Source organism: Lissotriton helveticus, chromosome 5_1, assembly GCF_964261635.1.
Source record: "Lissotriton helveticus chromosome 5_1, aLisHel1.1, whole genome shotgun sequence".
NCBI lineage: Eukaryota > Metazoa > Chordata > Amphibia > Caudata > Salamandridae > Lissotriton > Lissotriton helveticus.
In genome coordinates this window covers 1,800,718,184-1,800,737,288 of record NC_136065.1, presented here as the reverse complement: position 1 = coordinate 1,800,737,288, position 19,105 = coordinate 1,800,718,184, and the positions used below count along the sequence as shown (strand labels likewise).

Here is a 19,105-nt window from a genome sequence, read left to right as displayed (position 1 = left end):
CTCCCTCACTTGCTGCACCCACCACCTCACTAACTGCTAATTAAAATGCACGACCCAAAGATGTGTTCTAATGTTATTGTTTCTTTATTTTGGTTGCTGACAATGTTGCATGTACCTTTTCATTATTCAATCATATTTGCAGTGACAAGTTAATAAACCTAATAAAAAGGTACAAAAGAGTAAAGCTATAACATGACAGTAGTAACCTTAATAATCTACATGATTACAAATTACTTACTCGTCTTGTCTTCTCATACGTGATTTACAATTCATTTTAATGAGATTATCTGCTTAATTACTTACAATTTATTTACATTTGTTGCTGGATCTGGTATTTTTGCACAACAATGTGCACTAAGGAGTTTAATTGTTTTGGCTATGCTTTGTAAATAGCTAGCCCCCTCCTATGTTTACCACTGTAACAAGAAAAGAGATTGAAAGTCCCGGATTCAAGCACAGGTGTGATTATAGTTCTTACCTGCCTCATGGTATTTTCTCTATTATGACTCTCCCAATCCACACTTGAAAAGAGAGACTGCTTTCTGGCTGTTAGGCTTGGTGTCTTTGCCTTCAGGCTACAGTCCCGTTTAGGGCAAAATGGGGTTGCATAGGACCCCTTCCGACCAAGAGCTAGTGAAGGCAAATAAACACAAATAATTTATAGGCAACACAGAATCAGAGTTATTTTAAGTATTGCTAAAGCATGCCTCTCAGCCATTCAGGGTAGTGGCAACATGCTGCGGCTCTCATATCTGTTATGTATCTTTACTTATTCACAAATAGCATTTCCATGGATTAAACTTTACCCTACTGCTGCACTGTAACTATTCCCTAAGGGCTAGAAGTACAAAACACTGGATGCAAAATATTGGTCACAAATTGCGGTGAGTATTTTTGCGACCAGTGAGGAATTTCTTAAAACAACGCATGTCCTTCGAAGTCAGTTCATTAAACATAAAGGAAAACTGGATGCATTTAAAAAATAGAAGATGGAACATTTAAGTTTCATTTTTTATGATTTGGCAATGGTCCGTGAGACCACTGAACAGGGCCGGACTTGCGGTAGCAGGCACCAGGGGGTTCCCCGGTGGGCCGCTAGGGCGGGGAGGGCGATTTTGGGCCCCTGGGGGCCGTTTCTGTTATAGGGCCGTTTTTGCAGCATAGCTGCAAAATCAGCCCCTGTAACAAAATCAGCCGCAACCGGCCCTGGCAAACAGCTCGGCTTCTCCTAGGGTGGCAAGCCGAGATCTTTGCCAGGGTCAGTTTTGGTTCCCAGTCCGGCCCTGCCACTGAATGCTCCTAAAAAATGTTTTGTTTAAATTCTAAATGTAGAAAGGATTTCTACTACCTTTTAGTAGTGGGTAGAAAAATGTATGTTTTGCAACCATAATGCAGTCATAAAACATTAATAAATACCATTGCAATTTGGCAGTTGGAAGGGACAATCAAAACACACCCCTTCCAAATACCGAATCGCCATGCACTTGTAATTCCAAATTGTGAGTCAGTAACTTGCTACCAAATCGCAATTTGGTATTAGGAAGGGGGTGTTTAGGCATCCCCTCCAACTACAGAATTGTAGTTGTATGTATTTATGTTTTGTGACTGAATTACAGTCGTAAAACATTCCATTTCTACAGACTACTAGAAGGTAGTTGTAATCATTTGCAAAAGGGAAGGGGTCCTAATGGACTATCACTCCTAATTGGTTGCACACTGCGAAATACTTCATTAATATTTATGAGGTAGATCAATTCGAGACCCACCCTGACTTACTGTATAATAGATGTAAGTATTCTTACATTAGAAATTGCGATTTCCTAATTGTGTTTCGATAAGAATCACAATTTGTAAATAGCAATTCTTGATCTTTTTACATATGGCCCTTATATCAGTCCATGCATGTATATAAACATTGTGCGTACTTATCTCCTAGTGACTATACAAAAGATCATAGGTCCTTCCTTACCAGCATTATGATTCCCTATCGTGTTTAGGTACTGCTCATCGTTCACAGCAGACATGCTGGCTCTCCTGGTACGCATAGGTTTGATCTTGTTTGGCCACCCAATGATGTGTTTGTACTTTGTCTTGTAATAACTGTGGTGTAAAACAGAGGACATTACTTTTTGTGATTCAACTAACCCTGCCATTAGTATCCCATCTTATGCTAATAAAAACACAGACTTAAGGTCCTCTGCCTTGCCTGTTATAGCAATTCCAACTTTTTGCATAAAAACCTTAGGATATCTGCTACAGAATCTTAAACCTAGACATACAAACTCCTGCCACTAATAACATCCTCTGTGGAAAGTTGAACAAGAGCATACAGTACAATCGTGATCCTGGATTTAATCCAGGTTGGTTCACAGGGTAGTTGTGAATTTGTGGTATTAATTGTGGACCAGTTGGAAACATCTGTCTTTCTGTCCCCAAGTAACTCACACAGACACCACATTCGCACGTGGGAGAGTTACATAGACAATGTTTTCATGATCTGGCAAGGCACTGATGAACATCTAAGTATCTTTATTACATGGCTCAACAAGCTGAATACTGTCCTTTAGTTCACACACCAGTGTAGTAATTAAAGCACTCATTTTGTAGATGTACATATCAAATTACACGATGATAAACTGTACATCACACTATATAGAAAACCTACTGGAGGAAACACATTACTACAATACTCTAGTTAGCATCCAGGCTCTCTGTGGCTCACTTCCTTACAATCAGTTCCTATGCAAGGGGCAATAATGTGAACACAGAACTGATTATATTAAAAAAAGAGAAGTGCTGTGTATCAGACTGGTAGAGAGGGAGGAAATCCACGCAGGTTAGTATGACACTCTATGAAAAGAGCATGGCACTTCCCAAGGGAGCATCCTTTTCATGCCAAAATCCCAAAACACTTGATAAATTGGTGTGTGTGACTACTTTCATAACTTTGTTCAATCTAGTCACAATGTATATCAGAAAGAATTGTCAAATATTGGGTGCAGGGACCATTAAAATGAGCCCACACACGTTTTTTTAAAAAAGGTCTATTATCACCAAGTCTGTGCTAATCTTTCTATTGTTTCTAGCACCATCAATGTACACAACATATGGGAATACCTCCCCTTGTTGGACATTATAAATGAGGAAATGGTAATATCTGCAATGTTACATCTGAAATAAAAGATTTTGCGCACTTTATTTTCTTTAAACACATTTTATTGATGTTATCTAACAATAGACCTAACAAGTCTGTAAAGCATTAATTTCAAAATACTGATAGGTACAATCTTCCATATTCTTGGTCAGACATTATAACATATATGTATCATATAGCAGGGTATATACACAATCAGTATAGTAGTTTCAGAATTCTTTCACCTCTTACTATTGTACGAGATTAGGATGAAATATTACCATCAATGTTATACAAATATTCCCCTCCCGCCCACCCTAACATTATTAATGAAGAATCAGCCCACCCCCGTCCCTTACTCTCTTCGACTCACTCCATTGTTTACATGGGTCAGTTTTTCTATGGGTTAGTCTCTGTTTGTATGTGTATTCTTCTGTACGTGGCTTACAGGTGTACTTATCTCCGCTTTGTTTAAAGTTTGTGCACTAATGTATGCATATTGCTTGCTGTTGCAATTCCCCAAATGTAGTCTACGGGATAAAGTGCCCTTGTGGGCACCGTGTACTTGGCAAACTAGTCACAAAATCAATATAATAGTTGGCCAGCACCAGAGTAGGGTTAGGTGTAGGGTCCCTTATGACCCACTGGGGTCTAACTTTGTAGTTTTTGATCTTTGTGACAAAGATCTGAAATAGTAAGTTATAGACACCACACAAATCTCACCATGAGGTCGCAACAACTTGCCTGGCCTGCCCCGCCTTACCTCTTGTACTGTCAGGCAGTTGGTGGCAGTTTAATTGAAAAATAATCTTTCTTTGTAATTTCTCTCACTTTACTTCACTTCACATCTTCTACCTTAACCTTCTTCCTTAACCATTCTCTCTCTATATCTACTTCTCTACGTAGCTATATCCTCTCTATCTAGCTCAGCATCTCAGCTGTCTCTACCTCACTTCTGCCTACTTCACCTTTATCGCAATATACCCAGTATTCCACATTCGATCCATCTCTATCTCTCTCATGACCTTGACCCTTTCTTTGCAATTTCTGAGCATACATCGAATTCCCTCTCGATCTGACTCTATAACACAAGGCTCTCAGAACTTTCTTTCTCTGATCCTCACTACACTTTATCTTATCTTACCTCCCTTTAACTGTCCTCCATCTACTTCCTTCTTCTCTATCTTTCTTTCACTTCTCTATCTCTCTGTCCATGTGTCTACTACCTTGTCTCTCGCTACCTCTGTCTCAGCTCTTTCTGTACCTCAGAATTTACCCTTAGCTCTTTCTAAGATTTCTCTCTTTACCTCGCATATTCCTCACTATTCCATCTCTCTATACTGCACCACTCTCGCTCTCTCTTACTACCTAACCTCTCAATTTACCTCACTATTAGTTCACTACCACCTCTTTGGTTGTAGGGCATAATATGGATACCAAAAAACTGTGATGCACAAATGTTACCAAAAAAATATCAGGAGCCAAAATATCATGTTTACATACTTTGTAATTAAACAAGCAAATATGGAGGTAAACTTATTGGGAACCAGAAGATCATAAACAACATGTGAGAATATGGAACTGACTATAACTAGCATTATATTTAATGTAATTCATAAATCAAAGCTTGAAACATTAATATAATAAAATATTTAAAAATACTATTAAAAATACAAAAATGAAAATTCCATACTTAGCAATATTGTTATTGTTTAATGATTTTTAAATATGAAATACATTACAGTTAACAATACCAGTAAGGAAAAATAATCAACATACTTATAACAAAGGCATTAGATACAAAATAAAAAAATCCCAAAATTTAAGCAATAGAAAAAGTCACAAATAATTAAATTTTATAAATAATTAAAATATTAAAAAACAATAAAACATTTAAATAAATGTTAACAATCCTAACTAAGAAATAGTAGGGAGAGTGTTGTACTTTGGAAGGGGCACATTTACTATTCCCACTTCCCACAGGTCCCCTTGCTCTGCTCTCCCTGTCACTGTCAGACTCCGAAACAGCTACTATCTTCAGCTGCCCGTTGTCTTCTGCCAGCCGCTGTTTGCCTCTTTTCACCTATTGCCTATTGCCTTTGCCTTTTTCTGCCCTCTATTTTCCATTCTATGTTTGCCTCTTTATTTAATCTGTTTTGCCTCTTTATCCTCGGTTAGCCTCTTATCCTCTGTTTACCTCTTTTCCTCTGTTTGCGCTTCTTTTCCACCGTCGCCTATTTATCTTTATCTGGTTTGCCCCTTTATCCTCCACTTGCCTCTTCTCCCGTGTGCCTCTTGTCCTCTGTTTGCCTCTTATCGTAAGTTTGCCTCTTTATCTCTATACAGCCCCATCTCAGAACTCATGTGGACCGACCACTACATCGTCCATTTCAGCATCTCCAGCCCCCGCACTGCCACCCCAAAGATGGCCAGCGACCCCCCTCCTCAGCTGGAACAAAATTTCAGAGATCAGCTGGACAAGATGCCCTAAAACCCAGCTGCTACCAAACTGGAACAGGGAATTAAGGACTTCAACGCCTGGATCGCCAACTGCATTGCCTTCATCAAGAGCAACAATCACAGAAGGTCCTCCAAAATGGCCAGCTGAAACACCAAGAACGCAAAACAGCAAAACATGACAGGAAACAGCTGGAGAGTAGATGGCGCGCAAGCAAGGACATCCCCAACAGGGCAGCCTTCAAGACCTCCCTCCTCCTCCACCACAGCTTGCTGAGGGCAACAAAGAAGCCAGCCATAGCCGCATGCATCGAAACCAGAGCCAACAATAGACAGGAACTTTTCAACATTTTTCTCCAACCCGGCAGCCAGCGAAAGCAACATCACACCCTCACAGGAGATGTGTGTTAGCCTTGCTGACTTCTTCCATGACAAGATTGCATCCATATACAGAAACTTCGAACCCCAACCCACATCTACGACAAACTCGACTGATACGCCCTTACTACAACCGACATGTACCACAGACTGACCACCTGGAACCAGCTCTCCATCCAGGACATCACCTACATCATTAAATTGATCCACTCAGAAGCTCCCACAGTCACATGCCTGCACAACATCTCCAACCTCAGAAACCAAAGGCTCATTCAAGAACTCACCACCCTACTCAACACCTCATAACCACTGCAATATTGATGCTTGCAAACCTGCCAAAGTCTGACCACTACTTAAAAAACCCTCCACCGACCCCAGTGAACTCAAAAACTACCGGCCAATCTCCCTGCTCCAATTCTCAGCCAAAGAACTGGAAAAGACTATCAACAGGCAACTCACAACACACCTGGAGCAGTACCAGCTACTCAGCGTTTCCTAATCCGGCTTCCGCAGCAATCACAGCACCAATACCGCCCTGATCACAGCCACCAACAACATCCAAACCCTCCTCTAATGAGGAGAAACAGCAGCTCTGATTCTCCCTGACCACTCTGCAGCTTTCGACACCATATGCACACCACGTGCTGATTGAAGGACTGCAACACATTGGCATCTAAGAGGATGAACTCAGGTGGATCACCTCCTTCCTCATCACTACCACCTTTCACCTCTGAACCCAAAGATATCATCTGTGATGTCCCCCAGGGCTCATCCCTCACCCCTATGCTCCTTAACGCATACATGATCCCACTGGCCAAAATCATCAGATCTCACAGTCTCAGAATATTATCCTACACAGTTGACATCTAACTCATCCTCTCTCTCACTGATGACCCTACCACCACCAGAACCAACTTCCACAGATGTATGATAAACATCGCCGGCTCAATGAAGAACAACTGCTTGAAGCAGAACACAGACAAGATGGAAGTACTGATCTTTGGCAACAACAGCAACACCCTTGCCCATACCAGCTGCTCATGCCAGAAACCTCAGAAATATCATTAATAACAAGCTTACTATGAAACCACAGATCAACACCATCTCCTGTGCCTCCTTCCTGACTTTGAGCATGTTAAGGAAGATTTTCAAGTGGCGATCCCAGCACACAAGATGCACCATGACACAGACCCTGATCACTAGCCGACTAGACTATGGCAACGCTATCTATGTAGGAATCACAGCGATGGCATTACTGTTTGCTATAGATGGTATTACCGTTTGCTATAGAGGTATGAGTGAACAAGTTTTAGTATTTGGTTATTTGAAGAGGGGCGTAGCACTTTTATTGACACTTAAATGCATTTAATAAAATGTTTAGCTTGGAACGTAGCAGGGCTCAACAGAAAAAATAAAAGATCTTTAGTATCAGAAGAATTGAAACTACATAACCCTCATTTCTGTTTATTATCTGAAACCCATATTATATGGAAAGACAGGAAAGTCCTAAATCAAATGGGGTACGAAGTTTTGGTCTGTTCTACCTTTGGGAATCCCACAAGAGGAGTTGCTATTCTTAAGGATAAGCGATTTAGGGCAGAAGCACTTCAAACTGCTCACGACAAAGATGGTAGATGGGCTATAGCACAAATTAATTATATGAACACCAAATATGTTTTATGTGTAGTATATGGCCCAAATGTAGACGAACCAAAGCACTTTGATCAGCTAAACGTGAAACTCTTGGACTGGGAGGGGGAAATTATTATAATGGGGGATTTTAACTGCATTATGGACTATAAAATCGACACAACTAAGCCGCACTCTCATCAAAGGATGCACAGGACCAGGATATCCATATTAGATATATGCCGGATACATAATATCAAAGACGCTTGGAGACATCTGTACCCAAACGTGTCAGGTTTTACATATTACTCTGCACCCCACAAGATGTGCACTAGATTAGATATGGCCTTAGTTAGTGACAAACTATTACAGGCTGGCTCTATGATTCTATGCCCCCGGATAACATCCGATCATAACGCCCTAATAATGATGTTCGACACACAAAGCGCTAGGACACCACCTAGGCCATTTTCTTTTCCTAGACATCTAATCGCAGACCTAAATTATGTGACGCAACTTAAAACTCATCTTAACGAATTTATAAATATTAATAGAAATTCAACTGGGTGCTGCATGGTATGGGACTCCTGCAAGGCAAGCATTAGGGGCTTTACCCAAGCCTATGTTTTCAGACAAAATGCAGAACAGAAGCAACACAAGGTCACACTATTAGATAATATACCTAAACAAGAAGATCTACTAGTTAAAGCTTTACAGCTTAATTCCCCAACAGCTATGGAAATTAATTTAAAACTTAGTGCATTAAAAACTGACATAAAATCTAACTTTATTCGGAAAAATAGTGCAAGGATCCATAAATTTAAAATAGCTCAATATGAGGGAGGAGATAAAATTGGTACAATTTTAGCCTATAAAGTAGCAGAAGATAGAGCAGATACTCTAATTTCCAATATTCGAGGACAAGGGAATAAACTATATAGCCAACCACAAGGTATACTCGATCAATTTTCTGAATATTACGAAAATGTATATACTCCAGACAGCCCTGCAGATATAGATTTAATTGAGGAATATGTAGATGAATACCCAGTGAATGCAGGGAACATACTAGGCTTGGACGCACTGTCTAATGATATATCACTGATTGAATTACAACAGGCCATTAATTCTTTACCAACCGGGAAAGCGGCCGGAGAGGACACGATACCCCTAGAACTTTATAAAATTTGCAGCTCAGAATTAGAACAGCTATTATTAGAAGTTATACAATCGATTGGACTAAATGGAACGGCTCCCAAATCCTGGAACAGGACAAAAATAATCTTTTTTAAAAAAAAAAGGGAAGCCTAAGGAGGAGAGAGGGTCATATCGGCCCATCTCCCTGATAAACACTGACGCGAAAATATTCGCTAAAAGTATGGCACAAAGATTAGCCCCATATATGCCTAAAATTGTAAACCCGCAACAACACGGCTTTATCTCTGGGAGAGATACAACAATACATGTAAACATGGGGATTACGGCGTTCGATGTAGCGGAGATCGAATCCACCCCACTCGGCATGATATTATTAGACGCCGAAAAGGCTTTTGACCGAGTGGGGTGGACCTATCTCTGGTGTGTGCTGTCCAAAATGGGTTTTGGGGGAAACTTTTTAAAGGGTATAAAAGCACTTTACGATAAACCCACCGCTTGTATTAGCTAGGGGGGCTTGACCTCACTAGAATTTCCCATTATGCGTGGGACTCGGCAAGGATGTCCTCTTTCACCCCTTTTATTTGCCCTTTCACTTGAACCTTTTTTACTTGTCCTTCACTCCCAAAATCTGATTGTCCCTTTTAGCTCCAGCTCACAGGGACTGAAAATGACAGCCTACGCAGACGACATCGCAGTATACACCACGGATATTGCCAAAGCGCTGAAAGGTATTTATATCGAGGCTGAGAAATTCTGGAAGGTGTCAGGCTACAAGCTTAACCGTCAGAAGACGCAAGTCATAGCTAACTACTCTCCTACCGACCCTATTCCCGAGATCTGTAAAGAGGCTACATATTTAGGGGTTAAATTAACAGCTAGACTACAAGATATTAATAATATAAATTATAATGATCTGACTAAAAAAACTACTCTTATCTTGAAAAAATGGAATAAATTACCTTTGAATATGATTAGTAGAATAAACCTTATTAAAATGAAAGTTTTACCAAAGTTTGTATATTTATTCCGATCTATTCCACTGGCATTAAATAACAAATTTTTTCAACATCTAGACGGGCTCCTGAGCAGTTTTATATGGGGCTATAAAAGGGCCAGAAGGTCATTAAAAATGCTGAAAAATAACATAAATAAAGGAGGGCTGAATGTCCCGGACTTTAAATTATATTTTTGGTCTTCGTTTTTCACACGTATACGTTCTTTATTGCATGGAGATAGAACTCTCTTTTTTCACTCTTTTATGTTGAAACAAGACTCATTATTTTTTTTGCTCAGCATAAATGACCCGAATTACTATAAAAGGGTAAGATTTAAGTCTGCTAGAGACATTGCTAGGATATGGGATAATATATTAAAATTTTGCAAAACAACCTTTTATCACCCAAAATTACCTCTGTGGGGCAATCCAGGTCTCCCGGATATCTTTACAGATTCTATTACTTATAGCTGGGCGTCTCTCGGAATTAGGACACTGGGGGATCTATACGGCTCGCAGGGGTTGTTAGAATTCAACATGCTTAAACAGTTGTACGATCTACCAGAAGCTTCTAGATTTAAACACATGCAAATTCATGATTATTTGATTAATAAAAAAAAACTACAAAATATCTCTGAATGTGACATATGGACATGCCTTTATTCAAACAAAAATAAATCAATCATTAGTGAATCTTATAAAATACTCAGCACGTTTAAAATAAATGATTGTGAAAAACTGGCCGTGAAATGGAGTACCCAATTAAATTTAAATATTACTTCTAATCAGATAGAGCACTCTCTTGTCAATATAAACAATCTTGTACGCTCATCCAGCCTCCGGCTACAACAATATAGAACGACCTGTATGCTCTACTACACACCTGAGAGAATTGCCAGATGGTCTCTGAACCCCTCCTTTAGCAACCGTACTATATGCCCTAAATGTTTGTTAGAAGCAGCCAATTTAGTTCATATCTTGTACTCTTGCCCCAAACTTAAGACCTTTTGGGGCGATATATTGAGTGTACTGAGACTAAAAAATATCTCGCTTCCTACCATCACGGCCGCCTCGGTCCTACTTGATCTTAATTTCTCTTCATCTTTACAACCAACCGTAACCACTATACTTTTTTCATGCGCTAAATTAATCCTGGCCAGGGCCTGGATAGACCCAGAACCACCGACGGTTTGGAAGTGGTGGACTTTAGTAACAGAGATACATGCTATGGAGCTAGCTTTAGCAAACCTCAGGGGAACACGCTCATTGATTAAATTTAATAGAATCTGGGGTACTTTTCTAGATTAAAAACTTTATGTTGTTATAATGTTGTATGACTGTTAAGCATCTTTGGTTTAATTCTGTAATAGGAACCTTTTTTTACTGTGTTTATATATCAGAATCGTTTTTGTCTACAACATATATAATTTGATTATTTCTTAGTATACACATTGGTATGAAATTATCTATGAATTTTTGTTGTTTTCGCCTTTTTCTGTCATCTTGCTAACATCAATAAAAATATTTAAAAAAAAAAAAAGGAATCACAGCACACCTCCTACAGAGACTTCAAACCATACAGAACACCACAGCCAGACTTGTCCTCGACCTCCCCCAACGAACCCACATCACACCCCAACTCAGACAACTCCACTGACTCCCCATACAGAAGAGATGCCAATTCAAGCTGCTGACCCACACACACAAGGCTCTAGACAACCAAGGACCCACCTACATTAACCACCGCCTGAACTTTCACCAACTGGCAAGAAGATTACGCTCCAACTCCCTATCACTTGCCCACACTCCCCGCATCCACGGAAGCAGAAGTGGAGGACGCTCCTTCTCCTACACAGCAGCAAATACCTGCAACAGCCTCACCATACATATCTGGACTATCACCTGACTTCTGTAATTCTGAAGGTTTGTCAAAACTTGGCTGTTCGAATGAGCCTTCCAAGACCTACAAGCACCATTAGCAGCACTATATAAGTACTGAATGATTGACTTTCTTGTAAGGAAAAAGGCTGGATTTGTGGTGTGGGTTTTTAAATGAAACATCAAAATGTAGACCAAAAAGATAAACATACTGAAAATAATATATGTATTTAATACCTATACATTAAAACTAAATTTGTAAATATAAAACTTTTATGTGAAAACAGAAAAAAGTGAAAAAAATATTAAAACATTTTGCAATAAAACATTTCCTTCTCTATTACACAAAAAACTAATATCCACAAACAATTAAAATGATCAAAACAAAACAATAATATAATAAAACAGCATCATTAAATTAATTATTACATAACACAATTACTATTAACATAACTAAATAAATAAAATTATCACAATATATAAATTAAATGAATAATCAACCAACAATTAATTAGAAATCAAAAAATTATTAAAATACCAAACAATAATGTTTTTCGTTATTATTGAAAATTGAATTACATAAAACACAATTATGAATTAAAAACACCTTATTTTTTTATAAAATCCTACGAATTTGCCACTGAATTAACAATTTCTAATTAAATAAAAAAACATGATATTTCACTAAACAACTTATAAAGTATACTAAATGAAATTAAACACAAGTATTAATACAATAAAAAAACGAACAGAACTCTAATAACTAATATTTTTCAAACTACTTAAAATTGCTATTTAATACAGCTACATTAAATAAAATGATATTACACACAACTAATTAAAAAAAAGTATTAAATACCTAAAAAACATATTTTTACATTTGATATTAAGTCCCACAATATTTTTGCGATCATAATATTCTGTCAATATATTTGTAACACACAATATTTAGCATCAATATTTGGTGAAACACCTCCTCTTTCTCTGGTTTCATCTCTTTTCTCTCTCCTTTATTTTTATTTCTCTACCTCTATCCCTTTTTTGCATGCTCTCTCTCTCACAAATACATCTTGTTTTTTTTTTTATATTTCTTTTTTATTAAACAGAGCACACCAAGTAATTACAAGCCGGCTACTTCATATGTCACATCGACATTGTACAGTAAGCAAAATAATTTACAATTATTATACTGATCAGATCAAGGGGTTTCAATAGTGTCAGCGTCAAGCAGGCGACCTGGCGGGGGACAGATGTCGCCTCTGTATCGGTTCCATGCTCCCCATACCTTAATCCATTTCCCGGGGCATCCCCTGGCTATGAAGACTGACTTTTCCCTGTACATGCACCAGTCTAGATCCTCCCTCCACTTCCTCAATTGGGGCGGTTGACTAGACCCCACTGCTGTGCAATGTTACGTTTTGCAATCATATATGCTAACGTTGCCCATTGCGTGATGTATGTCTTGAGATCCCTTAGGCTCCCAGACATTTAATATGCATTTTCTGGCTTCCGGCTTCCGGCTGCATATCTACCCCCAATACCGATCTCAGTGTGTGGTGAATTTCCTCCAATATTGTTGTATCTGTTGACAGTTCCATAGTATGTGGATGAATGTTCCCTGTTCCCCACACCCCCTTCGGCACTCCCCACTTTCCACCCGGCCCATTCGAACCAGGCCAGGCCCCGTTACATAGATCCTATGCAATATTTTAAGTTGTACTAATCTCAGCCTGGCTTGCATTGCAACTACCAGTGCGGAAAAAACCACCTCTTGCCAGTGTTCATTGTCGATTTCTAGACCATCCCCGGTCCAATGCCCTCTGAGGGCCAGTAGCGGATCCTCCATGTTGTTTATTAATTTCCTGTATATTATTGATATAGTCTTTTCTGGAAGATGCCTGTCTAGGACTCTATCCTCCAGAGGGAAGACGTCCGGGAGCGTTGTGCCCATGGGAATATGAGTGAGTAGGGCATGGCGGACTTGAAGGTACGGGTAATGCTCAGTATCGGTCAATTCATATTCAGTTTTAAGTGACATAAATGATTGCACCATTCCTTCCCCCCAGATGTCTTTGATACGGGAGATCCCTATAAGATCCCATTTATTGAAACCGTTGGATTTCCAGAGGTTTCCCAGTTTCTCCGAGCTCCACAGTGGTGGGGCTAGTTTGAGTTTTTTCTCCCATTTTAGGTGTTTAGTGATGGTGTGCCATACTTGGACGGCGTGAGCAGTAGATCCAGTCAGTGGGTATCTACAGGGTTTAGCATATAACGATCTAGTATAGTCACCCCCTGGGAGCTGGCATCTGTCCATGGCATATCCAGGATCATCTGGATGCCCATAGATGCCATGATTGATATCTGCCAATCGAGATGCCCAGTAGTATTTCTTTAAGTCTGGTAGACTAATTCCACTGTCGTACCAGTTAAGAGTCAATTTGGAAAATGCTATACAAGGTCTGCCCTCCCATAAAAGCTGTCTCTGGAGACTCTCAATTTCTTTAAAGTAGGACATGGGAACCGGATCCATCGTATTTTGGAGCGCATATAGAAAATGAGGCAGCGCCATCATTTTAAAAAGGACCGCCCTGCCTAACATGGAAAGGGGGAGAGATCTCCAATGCACAACGTCATTCTTAAGTCTCTGCATTGGTGGGTCCAAAATGCGTGCATTGCGGAGCTTTGGATCTAATGACACAAAAATTCTGAGGTATCGGAACCCGTCAAATACGATCTGGATCGGACAATCACGTGGTAGCACAGGCTGTTCACCCCTAAGGACATAAACCACCGATTTGAGCCAGTTCACGGATCCACGGATGGTTTTGCCTAATCCAGGCCGCCAGTGGCTCCACCGCCAATGCAAAGGGGAGCGGAGACAGGGGGCAGCCCTGCCTAGTGCCCCTACTGAGCTGGAAGTCCGAGGATATGTGATTATTTACCTCTACCCGGGCCATAGGGTCAGAGTATAAGAGGCGAACCCAGCCTATGTATTCCTGTCCGAAACCGAATTTGCGGGTTGTGAGTCCTCCATCCATCCACCAGTCCTACTGTGTCTACAAACTCAGGAAACCACCTCTGAGCAGGTCTGATTGCGGGAGAGGGATGTTGATCTAGGTCACCAGACATCACGGCATTGAAATCGCCACCCAATACCAGGACTCCCAAAGGAAGTATGAGGAAAATCGTGCCTAGGTCCTTAAACGTTTCCGTCTGCAAGCCGGGAGGGACATATATTGAAATGATTGTGGCTGTCTTCCCTTCCCATTGGCCCAAGACCCCTACATATCTGCCTCGTTTGTCTGTCCACGTGGCTTGCATTGTGAAAGGGAATGAATTTTTGATTAGTATGCCTACTCCCCGCGACCCTGAGGTAAATCTGGCATTTGCCACAAGTTTATACCCTCCCCTGTGCAAGGCCATACATTTGTTTCCAGGTGGGTTTCCTGAAAGAGGATCACTTCCGGGGCATGTCGTCTGATAAATTGGTTAACTATTCCCGCTTTATTTTGTCCCCCCAACCTATTTACATTCCAACTAAGCACTTTGATCCCTGATCTCTGTCTATCACCTGACATCTCGTCCCTGTAAAAGTCTTGGTAGCTCTCCTCTGCTCTTTGATGGTGTTGAATAATCAGATGTGCTAACAATAAAATTCCAACATTGAAAAACCATGCATCCCCCTCCCAACTCCCCCCTCCCTGCACCCCTGCTCTTGGCTTTTGCTCATCCCAAACTGGCAGGGTGCCTGTCACTCTACACACAAAAACTAATAAACAACTAAAGGTAGTAAAGAGGAAGGAAGCCGGCACCCCGCCCCCCCGCCCCCCCACCCCCAAATCCGTATCACCTCAAGCAAATTGTCCCTTGAAGCTCACATTACTCATCGCAAAGTCTTTTTAACCCTGAAGAGAATCTAATATCTTATCATGGGGCCAATACCCCTGTACCTGCCAATGTTCAGTTAAACCGTGAGTATGAATGTTCGATGGTGAAGACTTTACTAAGTCCCTTGGACTTAAGGTGTGTTAGAATCAGGTCTTCTACGGACAGATCAGGAGCCGGGCCCTCTGATTTCTCGGGCATGCCCAATATGCGGATATTATTGCGCTTAGCTCTCCCTTCATAATCGTCCAGCTTACACTCAGCCGTTTCGTAGAAAGACTCAAGATTGCGTACTTCCTGCTGAATCTGCGCCACATAGTCAGCCAGACTCACCGTCTTTATGAGTAGGGATTTGACCTTCTTGTTGACTTTGGTGAGAACTGCGCATATGAGATTCACTTCTATGGAGACTGTGTCAAGCTTATGTTCCAGTGAGTTAATTTTCTGCCCTAAGGATGACTTGACCCCATCTATGGCTGCCATGACATTGTGCAGAGTCAAGTTCGATGCAGGGCTCGTGGAATTCCCCCCCACCATGATGGCGTGTTTGGATTCTGTCGGCGAACCTTTAGGGAGGGTGTACCGATCCAGTTTATTGGTCTGGACTTGCCTCGATCCCCTAGTTTTCCTAGGTGGGTGCTTTTCGGAGTCCAGTTTGTTCGCCATTTGTGCACCAGGTCAGAGCGCTATCAAGTGGAGTCTCCCCCGAGATCCCATCGCTGAGTGCACAAGACCGCAAGTGCAATAAGGGCCGTCCACGCGACCACGAGGCCACTGGGGATATACAGTCTGATCCGGGGGGGGTGCCAAGCCAGCGTCAGCATTAGTGCCAGACAGGAGCACTCATTGATCTTTCCAGTGCGCCCGCTAATGGCTCGTAAATGTTATCACTGTTGTCTCCAATCTGGCTCCCAATGTGCAAACTCTACTCCTGTGGAAAGAAACTGGTCGGGGGAAGGGGCTGTGTCTCCAAGGCAGAACAGACACTCCCCTGTGGCGCCCTCTCACCCCAGTTCTCTGTCTCTCTGCCCAGCTCTGTCAGTTCCTGGTCTGCTTAATGCTGCTTGGCCCTCCGCGGCCAGGGAACGGCCCCCGTGGGGTTGATCACCACCCTCAGGGACCTCTCGCAGTTTACACTCCCGTGCGGACCGATCCGACAGTCATTGGTTGGCTATCTGTGGCTCCACGGGTGCGGCGACCGCCAACTACAGCTTTGTCTATCTCTGCCCCACTCCGAGGGGGCGGAGAAAAGGATCAGGCAGTCACTCAGTCCCCATCCCAAGCAGGTCAGTCGGGGGCCAACCTCAGCCCAAGCCCCGCACCTCGCACCGTCTCTAGGCCTCTATACCCGCCTGGACTCAGAGGGGGGCAGGCTCCAGGGGGGGGGGCCTCCGGTGACGACCACCACCCGTTCCGCTCACCGGCAGGTGCCGCCACAGGATTCAACCGCAATTGTTTTCGGTGATAACGGAGGGACCGGGGACTTCAGGTCCAAGTCTCCGCTGTTATTGCATTCTACGCCGACTACCAATTCATGCCAGTCCCCGGCCCCGGCCCCCCAAAAGGCCTCAAACGACAGAGCCCAAAGCTCCGGTTTCTGACATCGCCGGAGGGCCAGAATTGCAGCCGGCAGCTCCACTCTTGTTCCTCTTGCGATCTCCGAGCTCCAAAGGCAGGTTTACTGGCAGGATGCTGGGTTTAGGGGATAGTGGCGGGGAAGCCGAGGTCTCACGCGGCCATCTTGATCCGGTGCGTGGCTCCTTCCCCCTACATCTTGCTTTTTGAACCTACTTCCCTATTTCAACTATCTCTCTCAACCTCTTTCTTTATACAGCGCTCTACCTCACCATCTCTTCTTTTTTTATCTCACAACTCTCTACATCTGTATAAATATTACCTGTTTCTCAATTTCACATGTCTCTCTTTTTATCCATCACTGTTTCCATGTTTCTCTCTTCTCCATGACCATTTTTTCTATACCTCATCTTATTTTGCTCTCTCTCTCTACCATGGATATCTTTGTTTTGTCTCAAGTTTCTCTGTCGACATCTACCTCTAGCTTCCTTGTCTGGTTATAATCTTTCTCTTTTTTTACATTGCCTCTCTCCTTGGAGCACTCTACTAATCTACCCTAACTATTCCGCTGCCCCTCTATCTCATCTTCCTCTTTCTACCTCTCCTTATTTTTCCTTCAGACTACCTAACCTTTCCCTATTTACTTTACTTTTCTCCCTATGTCACATATATTTGGACATCACTTCCAACTCTATACCCTTCTCCCTCTACCTCACACCTCTCACTATACTGTCCAAGTCTCTGTCCATCTCTTGTATCCTGCCCCGTCCTGTTTCTCTTACTTGGCAAAATCATTTATAAAGGTCTAGCCAGAGAAGTGAACACATATGAAGAGGAGAAGAGGGACAAGGCAGGAGAAGAGAAATTACGAGAAAGGTATTCGATTTTAATCAATTGCCATCCTCAGACCAGTGCTTTGATTTTCACTGTTGTAGTAAGAACATTAGTAGTAAAGGGGGATATCTATTTGTGATTACAGATATTTGGCAAATAAAGCTACAAATTCAAGTGTTAGGGTAATATTTTGCCCAAAAAATCTAAGAAGTCACCCTTAGCATGTTTACTTACAATGGGAGTAACCAACTGGTTAGTTGCCGAATCTCACATATAATGTAGTGGATCCAAGTAAAACATCTAAGTCCAAGGTCATAAATGCTTGTTCAAGCATTCTTTTGATACTATTTTGATGGCAAGCACTAAGCAGCTTGTTCTTTTAGCTGTTTTCGAATATCTGACTCTGAAGGTTAAACATGTAATTCAACATTGCTTGGCATCACAAGAGTGTAATTGAGCTGAAAAGGGGGTAATAAATTCAAAGGTTCTCCAAACAGAAGGTGCAAAATAAATCTTGCCCAGAACTCTACAAATTCATAATATTTCACTGATTTTCATGTGGTTCACTAACAGAGACCTTTTGCTGTGCCGCTTCTGAAACATTAAGCAGGGGTCACTGGCAGCCTCTTCTAGATTTTGTGTGCCACAGCACGCAGTCACCCATGTACTTTGTGATATGGAATCCTAAATTGAGCCTCTCTTCTAAACAACGTTTAGAATACATATTTTTACTGATTTACTGATTTTGTGCCTTTAATTTGGTCGGTGTGTGAGCACTGTAATAATGTATTACTTTAACTTGAGTTTCATGACTGTCATCACATTTAAGAGTTGTGGTGTGGGGGATGGGGCTGAAGTGAGCTTGGAATCTTTGGTGGAGCTGGATGCAGTGTCTCCTGCTGAATCGGAGGTGGTTCTGGTGCACCCAGAGCAATTGTTGGAGGAACCCAATTATCTTAATCTTGCTTCATTCTATGAAGGTCATCTAGTAGAGCAAATGGTACCCTAGGCATTGGTGGTTCCTGGTAATGTGATTCCTCATTGCATTAATCATCTCTATCCTAATCCATTGACTGTATCCCCAGAATGAATCCATCCCTTTTGGATAATACCTATGCCTCCCTTCTTAATGTTTGTAACGCTCAATGTTTTCATTAGTTTCTTGACATTTTACATGCAGGTGC

General features: G+C 41.6%; 1 protein-coding gene across 1 annotated transcript in view; it reads right to left on the bottom strand.

Annotated features, from left to right (window-relative positions):
* LOC144752810 (uncharacterized) overlaps positions 1 to 19,105 on the bottom strand; it is a 280,659-nt gene that overhangs the window by 174,009 nt on the left and 87,545 nt on the right. The window contains exons 4-5 of the mRNA XM_078640659.1: positions 1,970 to 2,100; positions 479 to 630 (exon numbers count right to left, since the gene is read on the bottom strand). Coding sequence (XP_078496785.1) covers positions 479 to 630; positions 1,970 to 2,100 — 283 coding nt within the window. The remainder of the gene's footprint in view (positions 1 to 478; positions 631 to 1,969; positions 2,101 to 19,105) is intronic.